At 48.0% G+C, this 17,257-nt stretch overlaps 1 protein-coding gene across 1 annotated transcript in view; it reads right to left on the bottom strand.

Moving 5' to 3' along the window:
* The window catches only part of AJAP1 (adherens junctions associated protein 1), an 89,083-nt gene extending 78,317 nt beyond the window's left edge, over nt 1-10,766 (bottom strand). The window contains exon 1 of the mRNA XM_070758232.1: nt 10,696-10,766. Coding sequence (XP_070614333.1) covers nt 10,696-10,724 — 29 coding nt within the window. The 5' untranslated portion in view covers nt 10,725-10,766. The remainder of the gene's footprint in view (nt 1-10,695) is intronic.
* Nucleotides 10,767-17,257: the final 6,491 nt, after the last annotated feature.

Here is a 17,257-nt window from a genome sequence, read left to right as displayed (position 1 = left end):
GTAGAAGCGGAGGGATGAGATAAAGGAACAGAGGGAAAGAAAGGGAGGGAGGGAAGGACAGAGGGAAAGAAAGAGGAAGAAAGAGAGAGAGAGAAAAGAACTGAAGGGAAAAGATAAAGGAACAGAGGGAAAAGGAGGGAGGGAAGGGAAGGAGAGAGGGAAAGAAAGAGAGAAAGAGAGAAAGAAAAAAAGTGGAGGGAGAAGATAAAGTAACAGAGGAAAAGGGAGGGAGGGAGGGAAGGGAAGGAGAGAGGGAAAAAGAGAGAGAGAAAGAGAGAAAGAAAAAGAAGTGGAGGGAGAAGATAAAGTAACAGAGGGAAAGGAAGGAATGGAAAGAGAGAGGGAAAGAAAGAGGGAAAGAAAGAGAAAGAAAGAAAGAAAGAAGAAGAAGAAGTGGAGGGACGAGATAAAGGAACAGAGAGAAAGGAAGGAAGGAAATGGAAAGGGGAGGGAGAGAGAGAAATAAAGGAGGGACGGGCAGAGGGTGGAGATAAAGAAACAGAGGGGAAGGAAGGAAATAAAAGGAAAAGAGGGGCAGAGAGTGGGGAGGGAGGAAGAGAGTGAGAGGGAAAGAGAAAAAAAGGAGGAAGAGGAAGAAAAAGAGGAGGGACTCACTTAACAACCACCTCACTTAGCAATGGAAATTCTGGTTCCCAATTGTGGGGAGACGATTTCAGCACCACGGACAGGTCCAAATATGGGCAGATCACTCCTCGTTTAGCAACTACAGTTGCGACCGTGTATTTGGTCGCTAAGTGAAACTCTGGCTGCTCCTACGCTCCTTCTCCAGCTTTGCTCAAGAAGCCTAATCCTGTCTCTTTACCCCGACACCATTCACACAAACAAACGAGGTTTGCCTGTAAAGAATGCGCTTTCCTCTCGTTGCAAAACCAGCCCTACAAGCCAGGAAGGCCAACAGGCTGTGTGAGAAAGCCGGGTTTAATTTTCCCAATTCCTGCCAGCATCACATCTAGAGGGGAGGAAAACATGGAAATATTGCCTTATGCTCAAATCTTGGCTTGTTTAACCTCAGATTTATTGACCGAATCCCAACTGGCTGGAGGGAGGGGACACGTCGGATATCCAAAGGGAGCAGGCTGCAGGAGGGGCTGCAGTGGCAAACCAGAGTTGCCTTTTTTGTGTGTGGACCTCAACATGGTGTGTCAACAAAGCACACGGTTCCACACAAACGCACAACTCAGGGATACACAACCCTTTGAGCTGCGAACAATACGGTTGACAAGCCCCAATAGTCTGTTACCACAACAACACAACAGCAGGCAGAAAGGAAGGGAAGGGAAGGGAGGGAGGGAGAGAGGGAAAGAAGGAGGGAGGAAAGAGTAGGAAGGAAAAGAGAGAGAAAGATCAAAAGAAGGAAGGAAGGAAGGAAGGAAGGAAGGAAGGAAGGAAGGAAATATAACTGGATGAAAATGACAATGGATGGATGATAGAGAGGAAGGAAGGAAGGAAGGAAATATAACTGGATGGATATGATGATGGATGGATGCTAGAGAAGAGGAGAAGGAAGGAAGGAAGGGGGGAAGGAAGGAATTCCCAGAATTCCCCAGTCTTGGACCACTGAATTTTTTTTAAAAAAAATCTCTAATGCAAATCCCAGAAAACTGCCATATCCTGATTGCAAAGAAATAATATAACTAATATAGATTTCGCCACTAGATGTCGGCAGAGACCAGGCAGGCAAGGAAGCTGAGCTCCATACTGCCTCTAGTGGCCGGTCCAGTTATTGAGGCCAAAGCTGATGAGGCTATTTACGAGCAAAGCTTTTGAGTTCCTAATTTATGGAGCCATAAAATCATACCTGAAGGCAAGTTCTCTTCAATCCCCTTGCCAAATGTTGTATATTTCTTTTTAAACGAAGTGCTTGGCTCGTCTCAGCAGCAGCCAATTGAGGACAAGTGAGGGCCAAAATCTATAATGGCTTTCCTTTTAAGTGTGTGTGTGTGTGTGTGTGTACGTGTAGTCCTTGACTCATGACAATTGAGCCCACAATTTCTATTCTCAGTGAGACATTTATTAATTTCCTTTCTCCCTTCCTTCTCTCCCACTGTCCTACTCTCCCACCTATCCTCCCTTCTTTTTTCCTTCTTCGTTCATTTTCGATCAGGTTCCACAAAGTCAGCCTTCTCCAGGTCCCATTGACTAAACAATGCCGTCTGGCGGGACCCAGGGGAAGAGCCTTCTCTGTGGTGGCCCCGGCCCTCTGGAATCAACTCCCCCCCGGAGATTAGAATGGCCCCCACCCTCCCTGCCTTCCGCAAGACCCTGAAGACCTATCAATGTCGCCACGCATGGGATGATTGATGTCTCCCCTTCTCTGACCATTAAGAGTTATGTGTGGTTGTGACTGTATAGTATTGTTTGTTTTTTAAGATAGTAGGTTTTTAGTTATAGTTTTAACCATTAGATTTGTATTGTACTGTTTTATTGCTGTTGTGAGCTGCCCCGAGTCTTCAGAGAGGGGCAGCATATGTCTAATAAATTATTATTATTATTATTATTATTATTATTATTATTATTATTATTATTTCTCCTTCCTTCTTTCTCCTCCCTTGCTCTCTCTTCCTTCTTCTTCCTTCATTTTCCTTCCTTCTCTCTCTCCTTCCTTCTTTCCCCTCCCTCCCTCTCTCTTCCTTCTTCCTTCATTTCTCTTCATTCTCTCTCTTTCTCCTTCCTTCTTTCTCCTCCCTCCCTCCTTTCTTCTTTCTTCCTTCATTTCCCTTCCTTCTCTCTCTCTCTCTCTCTCTTTCTCCTCCCTCCCTCTTCTCACCAGAGGGCCAACTGGGGACATGGAGGAAGATCGCACATTGTGGGAAAGGGGCCAACACATAACAGACGGTTTTTTGGAGCAGACCCTGTGATTTACCTCCAGATCTTCCCCTTTGGAAATAACCTTGAGGGTTTTTTTGAGTGCATTGCAGGCTCCTTTCCTCCACCTCATTCAACACCCCTCCCCTTCAATGCAGCCCAGGTCCCTTTTGAGAGACCCCTCCCCAAAAACCCCCATGCGGCTCCCTCACGGAAGCCCCCTGCCTCTCAAAAGCCCAGAAAACATTTCTGGCACCCCAAAGAGCATCTGTATCCCCCCCAACTTCCAACCTCCACTTTAGGTCCAGCAAAGGAATCCTTCAGCTGGCTAAAACAGTTCCGGCAGCCCTCTGTACATGTTCAAGAACCTGCTCGCAACCCAACAGAAGACAACGAAGGAGATTTCCGACAGCCGACAGACAGAAAAGCTATTTTTTCCAAGCGAGACTTTGCAAAATATCGAATGCAGAGTTTGGGGGTGGGCTGCATTGGCAGGGAACCTCCCAACTGAGGGCAAAGCCTTAAACGGCTTGGAAAAAGCCTCGGCTGGTTGGCACCCCTTCGCCCCACACCACTTACATCCCCACATGCCAGAGGAGGCCAGGCAGGCGAGGAGATGCTGTCCAACTGCAGCCACCAGAACCCCAGCAGGCTGGCCCAGCCATCACTGCAGACTGGCGCAAAAAAAGAGGAACTCCTCGCCTTCCAAGTCCCACGAGGGTCCAGCGGCTGGGGAGGGGGCCACGTTGGAGCACAGAGGAAGTCCCCCTTGTCAGGACCCCCATGGAGCCCTGCAGAGGCCCGGCTAAGCGAGACGAGGGGCGAAGGGAGGCTTCGGCCCATTTTCACCACCTTTCTTGCCATCGTTCTTAAGCGAAGCACTGGTGTTGTCTGTCAGTCACGCGGTTGTTAAGTTTGGATCTGCCTTCCTCGTTGACTGGGCTGGTTGGGAGGTCGTAAAAGGGGATCGTGTGACCCCGAAACCGTCATACGTGTGAAGCAGTTGACCTGCTTCCCTCCCTTCTTTCTTCCTCCCTTTGCTTCACTTTCTTCTTCTTCTTCTTCTTTCCTCCTTTCCTTCCTTCCTTCCTCTCTCTGCCTCATTTTCTTATTCCTTCCTTTCTTTCTTTCTTCCTTCCTCTGCTTAACTTTCTTCTTCTTCTTTCCTCTTTTCCTCCCTTCTTTCTTTCCTTCCTTTCTCTCTCTGCCTCATTTTCTTCTTTTTTCCTCTTTTCCTTCCTTCCTTCCTTCCTCTGCTTAACTTTCTTCTTCTTTCCTCCCTTCCTCTCTCTGTCTCATTTTCTTCTTCTTTCCTCCTTTCCTTCCTTCCTCTGCTTAACTTTCTTCTTCTTTCCTCCTTTCCTTCCTTCCTCTGCTTAACTTTCTTCTTCTTTCCTCCTTTCCTCCCTTCCTCTCTCTGACTCATTTTCTTCTTCTTTCCTCCCTCCCTTCCTTCCTCTCTCTGCCTCATTTTCTCCTCCTTTCCTTCCTTCCTTCTTTCCTCTCTCTGTCTCATTTTATTCTTCTTTTTCCCTCCTTTCCTCCCTCCCCCTCCCTTCCTCCATCTGCTTCACTTTCTTCTTTTTTCCTCCCTCCCTCCCTTCAATTCCTCCTTCTCTTTTTCCTCCCTCCTTCCCTCTCTTTTATTTCTTCCTTAATTCTTCTCCTTTTTTCTTTCATTTCTTCTTCCTCCTCCTCCTCCTCCTCCCAGGCTTTGTGTTTCACACACCTCCTTAGCTCTTTTATCATTCAATCCATTTTGTGCCTCCAGGACCGTGACTTCAATCCCTTCTAAGGGCAAAAGTGTGAAATATAAACACAGGCCGAGATGGGCAGATCTCACAACTGAATGGATAACAGGCATACATGAATAAATTCCATCTTAGAGGGCTGGTCCTTCTCACCCCATCCCCCAAAATGTCACAATGCAAGACATCCACACCAAAAGCATCAACCTTGGTTCTTAGGCGCCCATCCTGACAAACCATGGTTTGTTTAACTGCAATCTAGAAACATAGAAGACTGACCGCAGAAAAAGACCTCCTGGTCCATCTAATCTGCCCTTATACTATTTCCTGCATTTTATCTTAGGATGGATCGATGTTTATCCCAGGCATGTTTAAATTCAGTTCCTGTGGATTGATCAACCACATCTGCTGGAAGTTTGTTCCAAGCATCTACGACTCTTTCAGTCAAATCATATTTTCTCACGTTGCTTGTTATCTTTCCCCCAACTAACTCCAGATTGTGCCCCCTTGTTCTTGGGTTCACTTTCCTATTGAAAACACTTCCCTCCTGGACCTTATTTAACCCTTTAATATATTTCAATATTTCGATCCTGTCCCCCCTTTCCCTTCTGTCCTCCAGACTATACAGATGGAGTTCATGGAGTCTTTCCTGATAGGTTTTATGCTTAAGACCTTCCACCATTCTTGTAGCCTGTCTTTGGACCCGTTCAGTTTTATCAATATCTGCGGAGAGGGGCGGCATATAAATCCAATAAATCTAATCTAATCTAATCTTTTTGTGGGTGAGGTCTCCAGAACTGAACACAATATTATTCCAAATGGGATCTCACCAGTGCTCTATACAGCGGGATCACAATCTCCCTCTTCCTGCCTGTGATACTTCTAGCTATGCAGCCAAGCCTTCGACTCGTTTTTCCTACCACCTGACCGCAGCTAAAGCAGAATTGGTGTTTTGTCTTCTCCTTCGGTTCCAATGAATGACTGCGACACACAAACACACACACAGAGAGACACTTTAGAAACACGCAAACACAAACAAACACCCAGAGATGGATGTTCTTAGCTGGGCAGGGAGCAGTCAAGGCAGTGAATAACCACGGATGTCTTTTCTCGTCCCCAAAATCGAGGAGGGGAAAAAAATCAGATGCCAAACTTTGAAAAGGCAGCCAATGGTTCCTTTCGGGTCAATGACAACGGCAACAGAGGCTGACAAATTCCCAAAATATTTATACAGAAAGTCCTCCACTTACAACTGTTCACTTAGTGACTATTCAAAATTACAAAAAGCGACTCGTGATCGTTTTTCACACTTACAACACAGGATCATGGGATCAAAATTGGCCACTGACTCACATTGATGACCGTCTCAATGTCCCCAGGGGTCACAACCTGCTGGCCGGAAAGGTCAATGGGAAAACTGGACTCACTTAACGACCATGTTATTAAGTCCAGACTCCTTCGGGACTGGGCGGCATAGAAGTCGAATGAATACATAAATAAGTAAATAAGTAAACTTAACAATGGTGGGTTAACAACCGCAGCAGGAAAGGTAATAAACGTGGGTCGAAATTCATTTAACGACCGTCTCGGTTTGGTTTTTCTGCTGTAAATCGTGAATCAGGAACATCATGAATAAAATCCACAGAGGAATTTTTTTCCAAAAAGAAGAAAAAGAACATACAAGAACGTCCTTTTTTTAAATAAAAAAAAAGTGGAGAAAGGAGACTTAAAATTAGAAGAAGAAGGAAAAATCCCGAATATCCTGATATTGCGAAATCATTCGTAATTCCCAAAATTTCAAAGCAGAATTCAGATCCCAGAAATTAAAACTTGGTTCGTATGCTGGGAAGCCGGCTTTGAAAATCAACACGGTTTAGTTTTTAATCTTAATTTTCTACACGTTAAGACTTCGCCCGTTTCTTTAAAACCGGAGTCTTCACGTCTTGTTATCCTGACCAGAATATAATGGCCGGTTGTGTTTTCCCCGACGTCCTTTTGCTGCACCGAAGGAGCGGGAATCAGTTGTCATGGTGCTGAACACAAGCCAACACGGGCACCTGGAAACGCCTTTTCTTGAATCAAACCAAGGTCAGGCCGTCTCCAGCCTCCTCCGGGAACTTGACAAGCCAGCTTTGCAAAAACTTACAAACCACCATCCCGTTGCAAACGGACGCAGCCGTGAGCCAACAAAGGGGATTCCCAGTTTGAATCTCAGCCCTTTTGCAAAAAATCCAGAGAGGTTCTGCTTCTGTACTAAACCATAGTTTGTTTCTGAATAACAAGGCCGGGTTGAATCACCCATAGGCTAATTCTCTTTTTGGCATCCATCAAAAGTCATTTTCCAAACCAAAAATGCCTCTTTTCCTGTATCTTGGCATCGCCTCTAGTGGATCGGAGCTCTTCCCAAGCACAATTTTTGCTAGTGCAAAACACAACACACACACACGGCTGCGTGTGTGTCTGATTGACATGCTGCTGGGAGAAAGGGTGACTTTTGGAAAAGTTCAAAGCCTTGCCACTGAGATCAAGAGCTTGCCACCCACTTCTATGGTTCTCCCCATTCACTCCAAAGCCCATTAAAACATAAGACAGGTGTGTGTTTGTGTTTGTGTGTGTTTCCCTTGAAATAAGACCCTGTCTTATATTTTTCTAAACCCTGAAATAAGAGTTTGGCCCTATTGCCATGCACTCAAAAGTCTGATTGGCCTTATTATCTGAGGAGGTCTTATTTTGGGGGAAATAGGGTATCTATCTTTCTATCTATCTATCTATCTATCTATCTATCTATCTATCTATCTATCTATCTATCTATCTCCATCCACCTATTCATTTCTCTCCCTCCCTCCCTCCTTCCCTCTATCACCTTCCCCTTCCTTCCTTCCTCCTTTCCTCCATCACCTCCTACCTTTCTTCCTTCACTCCCTCCTTCCTTCCTCCCTTCTTCCCTCCATCACTTCCTTCCTTCCTCCCTTCCTCCCTTCTTTCCTCCATCACCTCCTCCCTTCCTCCCTTCTTTCCTCCATCCCCTCCTTCCTTCCTCCCTTCTTTCCTCCATCACCTCCTTCCTTCCTCCCTTCTTTCCTCCATCACCTCCCTCCTTTCTTCCTTCACTCCCTCCTTCCTTCCTCCCTTCTTCCCTCCATCACTTCCTTCCTTCCTCCCTTCCTCCCTTCTTTCCTCCATCACCTCCTCCCTTCCTCCCTCCCTTCTTTCCTCCATCACCTCCTCCCTTCCTCCCTTCTTTCCTCCATCATCTCTTTCCTTCCTTCCTTCCTTCCTTCCTTCTTTCCACCATCACCTCCTTCCTCCCTTCCTTTCCTGAAAATAAGAGTCCATCTTATATTATTCTGGAACCCTGAAATAAGCACTTGACCTTATTACCATGCACTCATTATTATTATTATCATTATGCTTATTATCAGGAGAGAAACAAGATATGTGTGTGTGTGTGTGTGTGTGTGTGTGAGTGAGAGAGAGAGAGTGAGTGTTTGTGTGTGGATAAACACACAGAGAGAGAGAGAAAGAGAGAGAGAGAGAGAGGGAGAGAGAGGATTTCACCCAGCCTTTCCCTTAACTCTCCCTTCCTGCTGGAAACTCCGTCCAGGGTCAGCCTCAGAGTTCCCTTTCAGTTCATTGCTGACTGATTTTCCCCTCGAAATCCCCCCACCGACTCGGCAGGTCTGATCCGGGCCGCGATCAGCTGTTTATTAATCATCCGGAATCGCTGGGTGGATTCCGAGCTTTTGCAGGAATCACAGGCGCTGCAAAAAATATATGCTTCCTTGAGAAACTCTAAGGGGTCTGCTTCCCTGCCCCCGATTTTTTAAAAAAAAGAAAATTAGGTTAAAATTGTAGCTTGGAGCACAGAGGGAGAAGGGAGAATCGGGGGGGGGGGGGGGGGTTTGGGGGGGGCTTTTGGCACGGAGCCCCGTCGTCAGCTGCTGGCGAGGAGGAGGTTGAAAGCAAGACCTGATGAAGATTTTCTTCTTAGAAATAATAAATCTGGGAGGGAGGGAGGGGAGGGAGGGGGTGTTGCTTAGCCTTCCTGGAAACAGCAGATTGGAGCCAGACTGGAAGAAGTCAGCATCCCACTCGCCCCCCGCCCCCCAACAATACAAGCCTTCTCAATCTCCTGCAGGAGAGTTTTGCAAAAAATAAAAATAAATCAGGATACTGTATTTGATAAGGTTTCTCTCCCCCTGCCCCCCTCCCGCCCGGCTCAGAGAGGGCTGGGCTTTTCTGGCAGCTGCCATTCAAAAAGAACAACACCCGAGGATGAGGATGACGATGGACCCACAACCAGGCACTGAGCCTAAGTAAGGGGACAACAGCCTTTCTGTGTCAAGTTGCGGGCAAGTTACACACAGAGAGAAGGCAGAGATTTCTTCCACCGAGCAGCACGTAGAATAGAATTCGAGAGACTGGGTGAAAGTAGCAAGCGGTGCGACCTTAATCTCACTCTCTCTCTCACACACACACCGGAAAAACACCACAAACATCTCAATTTACCTCCACCAGCCCTTTTTAAGAAGACACACAAACACACAACACAATCAGCCAGAAAGACCCCGTTCTTTGCAAAAAGAAAAGCAGGCTCTCTTATTCTTATATTCCTGTATTCTTGTATTCTTGTATTCTTATTCTTGTATTCTTGTATTCTTGTATTCTTGTATTCTTATATTCTTATTCTTATTCTTGTATTCTTGTATTCTTATTCTTGTATTCTTGTATTCTTATACTGTATTCTTATTCTTATTCTTATATTCTTGTATTCTTATATTCTTATATTCTTGTATTCTTGTATTCTTATTCTTGTATTCTTGTATTCTTATATTCTTATTTTTCTCATTCTTATTATTCTTATATTCTTATTCTTATTATTCTTACTGTTCTTATTCTTATTCTTATTCTTCTTATTCTTATTCTTATTCTTATTTAGATTACCTATTATCTATCTGTATTAGATTATCTTCTACAGAAGCTGCCAGGAGAAATACAGGCTTGACCTTACTTCCACCAACCCCCGCCACCCCAAATTCGCAGAGTCGCAAAGAAGGTAGGGATAGAATTCATTCCCAGAGCCAAGGACGAAGGAGGGGTGAGATATATGAGACGAACACGGGTGGAAGGGGCCTTGGCGGTCATTTAGCTCAACCCCGCCACCCCTGCCTGAGCAGGTGACCTCGGTGGGCAAACGGTGGCCCAGCCTCTTCTTGGAAGACCCCCCCTCAGAGTTGACTTTTGGGAGGTAACCCCGAATTTCTACGTGGAAGAGGTCTCCAAGGGGTTCCTGGAGATGCTAAAGACGCGCCTCTTCGCCCACCCGCGAAGTCTGCTGCATTCTCACGAGAGGGGGAAAGGGAGGGGGGAGGGGGGAGGGGGCGAACGATGCCCACGACGCTCCCTTTACACGCGCGCTCGCGGGGAAAAGCGGGGAGGGTTCACCTTCACACGGACCCGGGTTGGGGTTTTTCCCCCCCGCCAAGCCAACTTCTCTCGGGTCTGGCCGGATGGGGGGGGGGGTCCAACCAACTGCGGGCCCCCCCAAAAAAGAGAGGTCGTGCAATATCCAGTCCCCCCCCAGTCCCCGGGCACGTGGATCTCCGTGTGCGTGGCAGGCTGTTGCATAAACACGCGAGGAACTGAAAAGGCTTGCACGCGTCTCGGTTCCACGTCGGAGGCGGCCGCCCGGGGAGGGGGGAGTCCTTGGCCGCGGCTGGGGCGACGACACGCTGTACACACCGGCCCCACGAAGCCCCCGCGCGTTCCCGGGAGGGTGGGTGGGTGGGTGGGTGGCCGCCTCCGAGGGCGAGAGCCAGAGACACCCCCCACCCCGCCCGCCCTCGCCGCGCGGAGCCAGCTGTTCCAGCTGCTGCGCCATCGGGCGGTGGGAAACCCCCCCCCCCTTTCCCCGCCGCCGCTTTCCCTGGTCCTGAAAGTGAAAGTCGCCCCCCTCCCTCCCCGCCCGCCGCGCGACTCAGAGGACGGGGAAGTTGGAAGAGAAGGTCGCCCCCTCCTCTGAAATCCCGCCGCCGCCGCCGCCCTCCACTGGACCCCAACGCGCCCCCTCCCCTCCCCACGCGCCCCCCTCCCCTCCCCACGCGCGGAGCAGCCCGCTTACCTGGTCGCCGAGCCCCACTGCATCCACATTGTCACGCCTGCGATGGCAGAAGCGCGGAGGAGGGGAGGCGGAGGGGGGCGTCAAATCTTCCCAGCCATGCGGGGAGAGTTGGAGGAGGGGGTCGCCGCTGCAGCCAACCGACCGACCGGCCGGCGGAGAAAGCGAGAGCGAGAGAGCGAAAGCGCGAGCGAAAGGGCGACCCCCGCCTTCCCCCCCCAAAGCCGCCGCGAAGTCGGGCCGGGCCGGCGGGAGGGGTCAGCGGGGGCGCCGTCCGCTGCCCGAATGGGGGGCTCGAACCGCCCCCCGGCAGCCTCCGGGGCTCATGGAAGGGGGTCCGACGGCGGCGGCGGGCGGTGGGTCAGCTTGGCCGGGGGACGCCTGAGGTCAGCCGGGCCGCCTCCGCCTCCTCCGCAGCGCATCCAGGCGGCGCCCGGTGCCCGGTTGGCCGGTGCCCGCCGCCGCTTCCTCCGCTCGCTCGGCTCGGCAGCTGCGCCGCTGCAGCCCCGCCGGTGCTTCTGGCTGCCTCCGCCGCCGCCGTCGCCGCCGCCGCCTGGCCCGGCCCCGCCTGACGTCACCCCCAGGAGATGGGGAGGGCTGGACCCCCTTATCGGCCTTCGCCCCCCCCCCCAGACCCCGCCCGCGGCCCTGGGGCGGAGGGAGGAGGCGGGAGAGCCTGAAGGAGGGGCATTCCGGGGCCCATCGGGCTCAGCCAGAAGGAGAGGGGCCAGGATGCTACTTGGAATAGCCCGAAAGTGGACTCCAAACTCCACCGGGGGTCAATGGACCAGCGGGATGCTGAGGGGAGAGAGACTGGACTCCAGGACCCATCTGCCACAGCCATGCTAGTAGGGGAACATCCCGAAATTGAACTCCAAACTCCATCGGGGGTCAATGGACCCACAGGATGCTGTGGGGAGAGAGTCTATGACTGGACTCCAGCACCCATCTGCCACAGCCATGCTAGTAGAGGGAATAGCCCGAAAGTGGACTCCAAATTCCAACGGGGGTCAATGAACCAGCGGGATGCTGTGGGGAGAGACTAGACTCCAAGGCCCATCTGCCACAGCCAGGTGCCCCCCCCCCCGACCAGGATGCTGGGGGGAGGATGCCCTAAAGAAGGAGGAGGGGGAGAGGTTTCAAAGGAGGGGGAGGGGCTTACTTCCGACTCCGCTTTGGAACCGCCTCTTTGCTGGGCGAAACCAGGGTTGACTTAAACCATGGTTTGCCGATCAAGCCGTGGTTACCGGGCATAACTGCCGGCATCTGGTGCTGCTAACTGGCAGGTGACATTGAATTAGCGCTCAATTTATTTAAATGCGGCTCAAGGCGGCTGGGGGCTTCTCGGGCCACCAGGATTAATCCGGCTTTTGGCGGCCACTCATGGAGGGGGGCCGGCCGGGAGTGATGGGTGGGGGAGTCCTCTGGAAGTACTATCAGGTGAACACGGGTCTGACCCAAGTTGGGGGGGATGGAGTAGGAGGGGAAAAGAGAAAGGAAAAAAGGATTGGGGAAGGTTGAGGAAGCGGTCAGCGATTTGATCATCCTTTAGGCTAAACTCAGCCCTCTGGGTCATTTTCACCTCCCCCCCCCTCCAAAAAAAAAAACCTTGGGCACTTTAAGATTTCTGGACTTCAATTCCCAGGATTCCCCAGGGAGGGAAGAAAGAAGGAAGACAGAAGGAGGGAGGGAGGGAAAAGAGAAAAGGAGGGAAGGAAGGAAGGGGAAAGGGAGGATAGAAGGAAGACAGGGAAGAAGGAGAGGCAGAGGACAGAAGAAGGAAAGGAGGAAGGGAGGGAGAGGGGAGGGAGGGAAAAAGGAAGGAAGGAAGGAAAAAACAGGAAGATAGAAAATGGAAAGAGGAGGGAGGGAGGGGGAAGGAAGGAAGGGGAAGGAGGGAGGGAGAAAAGAAGGAAGAAAGAAAAAACCAGGACGATATAAAATGGAAAGAGGATGGTGGGAAGGAAAAGGACAAGGGGAAGGACGGAGGGAGGGAAGGAGACTGGAAGGAAGGAAAGAGGAGGAAAAAGGACAGGAGGAAGGAAGGAAATAAGAGAAGTGGAAGGGAGGGAGGAAGGAAGGAAGAAAGAAAATGGAAAGAGGAGGAAGGAAGAAGGGAAGGAAAAAGACAAGGAAAATGAGGGAGGGGGAAGGAGACTGGAAGGAAGAAAGGAGAAGGAAAAAGGACAGGAGGAAGGAAGGAAAGACAAGAGGAAATGGAAGGAAGGAAGGAAGGAAGGAAGGAAGGAAGGAAGGAAGGAAAGAATTCTGGGCATACTCTTAAAGTTATCCAATTTGCAGACTCTGCCCTCAAGTCTCTCTCCCTTCAATGCTCTTTCCATTATTATTGCAACTCAAAAGTTTCCAAGATTTTGAGAGTTGCCATCTTGGTTAGTCACAGCCAAAAAAACAACACATTATTTTGCAATGGTTGTTGCCTTCTCTCTCTCTTTTAATAGAGCCACCGTAAACCAAGAGGGCTTTGATACTTCTTTAAATCAAAGTTTTGAAGAAAACCCTTTGGGGATTCCACAGACAGACAGACGGGGATGGAGGGAGGGAGAAAAACAGAGTTTGGAGCCAAGGAATAGTTCAAAAGTTAAAAGGGAGCCTACAAATTAACTGCCAGGCTGCATTCAACTCCAGTCCACCAAAATGGCTATTTAAGATGCGGAAAGTTATTGAAGTATAGCAAGAAAAACTGCTTTCATTTTTTTTGAAGGGATGCAGGAGGTGAGTTTATATCCGCCTCACCTCAAAACCCGAACTCCCTGCCTCTCAAAGCAGGGCATAAATAATATGGAATGCAATAAATACGTCAACTCAGTTTATTTTATATATCAGAAGAAGCCCAGAGGTTTTATTGCAATTGTTGGTGTTCCTGGGCATTTAGAGATATATTTTCCTGGCCCTTTCTGGGGAAATCCTTCTTTAGCCATTTGCCTTTGTGTTTTTAATATTTGGGCTCTGGGTTAAGGATATTGATCCTCCCTCCCTCCCTTCCTTCCTTTCTCTTCCTTCCTTTTTCCTCCCTCCCTCTTCTCCTCCCTCCCTTCCTTCCCTTCTCCCTCTGTCTCTCCCATCATCTCTTTCTTTCTTTCTTTCTCTCTCTTTCTTTCTCTTCCTTCCTTCCTCTTTCCCTTTTCTCCTTCCTTCCCTTCTTCCTCTGTCCCACCCTCCACCTCTTTCTTTCTTTCTCTTCCTTTCTTCCTTCCCTTCCTCCTTCCCTTTTTTCCTTCCTTCCTCCCTCTTCTCCTTCCTTCCTTTCCTTCTTCCTCTGCCCTTCCTCCACCTCTTTCTTTCTCTCTTTCTTTTTTCCTTCCTTCCTTCCTTTATTTATATTTATTTGTTTTCTCAAGTACGTATTGGTGGTATACAAAGATATAACAATATTTATGTACATGATACTAGTAAGAGAGAAACAGGCTGGTGCAATTATGCACGCCCCTTACTGACCTCTGAGGAATCATTCCTCCCTCCCTCTTCTTCTTCCTTCTTTCCTTCCTTCCTTCCTTACTCTCTTGCAAATTCTGGGAGGCGAAGTCCATCCACCTTCAAGTGAGCAAGTTGGACAAACCATGGCTTGGACCAATAAACCTCTATCTGCAGCCACCCTCCAAATCTAGAGATATTAATCTAGGGGAAAGTGTGTCCCTTTTGTGTGATGCCCTTCGAATCCCCAGCAGGCCCTGTGAATGAACTCACATTCCTGGGTTACTTTAGGGGTGCACAAACTGGGTTTGCTGTTAATATGAAGTCACGGCCCAAATGCCCAAAGCCCTTTCCCTTCGTTCCTGCCCCTCTGGAGCAGCTGAAGTGTCGGAAGTGATGGCAGAATGAGTAACCTCACACCTCCGAGGAGCAGTGCTAAATGTTTAAATATTGGCTTACCTCACCTGTTCCTATGAATCACCTTTTCTCTTTCCTCACCTGGATTCTGGGGTGAAATACAACAGGTTCTGGAGAACCCACAGCAGGAAATTTGGGGCAGTTCTCTCTCTCCTCTCTCTCTTTCTCTCTCTCTCTTTCTATCTCTTTTCTTTATTCATCAGCTCTCTGTTTCTCTGTTTCTCTCTCTTTTCTTTCTATATTTATCCTCTCTCTGTGTGTGTGTGTGTGTGTGTGTGTGTGTCTTTCTGTCTCTTTCTCTTTTCTTTTCTTTCTTTTATTTATCATCTCTCTCTCTGTGTGTCTCTCTCTTTCTCTCTCTTTTATTTATCATCTCTCTGTTTCTCTCTCTCTCTTTCTCTCTCTTTTCTTTCTATATTTATCATAGAAACCTAGAAACATAGGTCCTGGTCCATCGAGTCTGCCTTATATTGTATTTTATCTTAGGATGGATCTATGTTTATCCCAGGTACGTTTAAATTCAGTTCCTGTGGATTTACCAACTATGTCTGCTGGGAATTTGTTCCAAGCATCTACTACTCTCTCTCTCTCTCTTCTTTGTATATTTATCATCTCTCTCTCTCTTTCTCTCTCTTTTCTTTCTATATTTATCATATGTCTCTCTGTTTATCATCTCTCTCTGTCTCTGTCTCTCTCTCTCTTTCTATATTTATCAACTCTCTCTCTCTTTCTATCTCTTTTCTTTCTATATTTATCATCTCTCTCTTTCTCTCTTTTCTTTCTATATTTATAATCTCTCTCTCTGTTTAACATCTCTCTGTCTGTCTCTGTCTCTCTCTCTCTCTTTTCTTTCTATATTTATCATCTGTCTCTCTGTTTATCATCTCTTTGTCTCTCTCTCTCTCTCTCTTTGTATATTTATCATCTCTCTCTCTGTTTATCATCTCTCTCTGTCTCTGTCTCTCTCTCTCTTTCTATATTTGTCATCTCTCTCTCTCTTTTCTTTCTATATTTATCATCTCTCTCTCTCTCTCTCTCTCTCTTTCTATATTTATCATCTCTCTCTCTGTTTATCATCTCTCTCTGTCTCTGTCTCTCTCTTTCTATATTTGTCATCTCTCTCTCTCTTTTCTTTCTATATTTATCATATCTCTCTCTCTCTGTTTCTCTATTTCTCTGTCTCTTTCTGTCTCTTTCCTTTCTCATAGCCTCTGAGCATGTACAAAACGCTTCTTACTAACATAATCCTCCCAACTCCAGGTCATCTGGGGACAAAATTGAGATATTCTCAAGAGAAAAACTTCCTGTCGGAAAGTTGCTAACCCCGCTTGGTGTTATTTATAATTTCGGAGAGTGGAATTTCTCCCCCATCCAGGGTCTCTCTTCCTTCCTGCATTGAATGGGCCTCCCTGTTCCGGTCCATGGGGTCGAGACCCCCCCACCCTCCGTCCTCCATCTCCGCCACCCAGCCCAACGTGGGTGCAGAGGGAAAGCTGCCAATCCTGTTTTCGCAACCCTTCCAGACAGAAGTCTCTCCAAATTTCCTCTCCCCTCCCCACCCGTGGGTGGCAAGGAAGGATGCTTTCCTGGGGATGGTTACTAAGGAACCGCTTTGGATGGAGCTGCCGTTATAAGTTTGGGGAGGGGCGCACCAGAGCAGCTTGTCCCCTTGGGAAGCAGAAGGATTTCAAACCACGTACGATCTCGGACAAATTTTGCGCCTTCTCTTCCTCCCTGATCCCCTCGCCAGTACCAAAATCGAGCCTCCTTGGAAAGGAGCAGTCTACCTCCAAATCTTATTGGGGCTGGTCAGTTTTTTGCATTGTTGCATTCACCAGGAAGACACCTGGTTACGGGAGGGAGGGCGGTGCAGGGGGGGGAGATTTAATAAGTACAGGCAGTCCTTTAGTTACAACTGTTCTGTTTTTGTGACCTTTTCGAAGTGACCTCAGCACTGGGCAGCCATTTGACCCAGGATGGAATAAGAAGGAAGATAGATAGATAGATAGATAGATAGATAGATAGATAGATAGATAGATAGATAGAGATAGATAGATAGATAGATAGATAGATAGATAGATAGATAGATAGATAGATAGATAGATAGATACACAGATAGATACAGGAGATAGATAGATAGATAGATAGATAGATAGATAGATAGATAGATAGATAGATAGATAGATAGATAGATAGATAGGCAGGCAGGCAGGCAGGCAGAGAGAGAGAAGACAGACAGACAGACAGACAGACAGACAGACAGAAGAGATAGAATGGAAAAGATAGAATTCTTTCTTGGCCAAGTGTGATGGGACACACAAGGAGTTTGTCTTTGATGCAGATGCTCTCAGTGGACATAAAGAAAATAAGGGAGAAGAAGGGAAGGAAGGAAAGGTGGGAGGAGGAAGAAGGGAAGGAAGAAAAAGGAGGGAAGGGAGGAAGAAACAGGAGGAAGAAGGAAGAAAAAAGCGAGGAAAAGAAAAGGGAGGGAGGGTAGAGGAAGAAAGAAAAGAGGGAGGGAAAGAGGGAGGAAGAAGGGAATAGAATAGAATAGAATTCTTTATTGGCCAAGTGTGATTGGACACACAAGGAATTTGTCTTTGGTGCAGATGCTCTCAGTGGACATAAAAGAAAAAGAGACATTTATCAAGAATCAGGAGGTCCAACACTTAATGATTGTCATAGGGGTCAAATAAGCAATCAGGAAACAATCAAT

The sequence above is a fragment of the Erythrolamprus reginae genome, chromosome 8, assembly GCF_031021105.1.
Source record: "Erythrolamprus reginae isolate rEryReg1 chromosome 8, rEryReg1.hap1, whole genome shotgun sequence".
Lineage (NCBI taxonomy): Eukaryota > Metazoa > Chordata > Lepidosauria > Squamata > Dipsadidae > Erythrolamprus > Erythrolamprus reginae.
The sequence above is the reverse complement of the archived record's forward strand: the minus strand, read 5'-3'. Positions and strand labels throughout refer to the sequence as shown.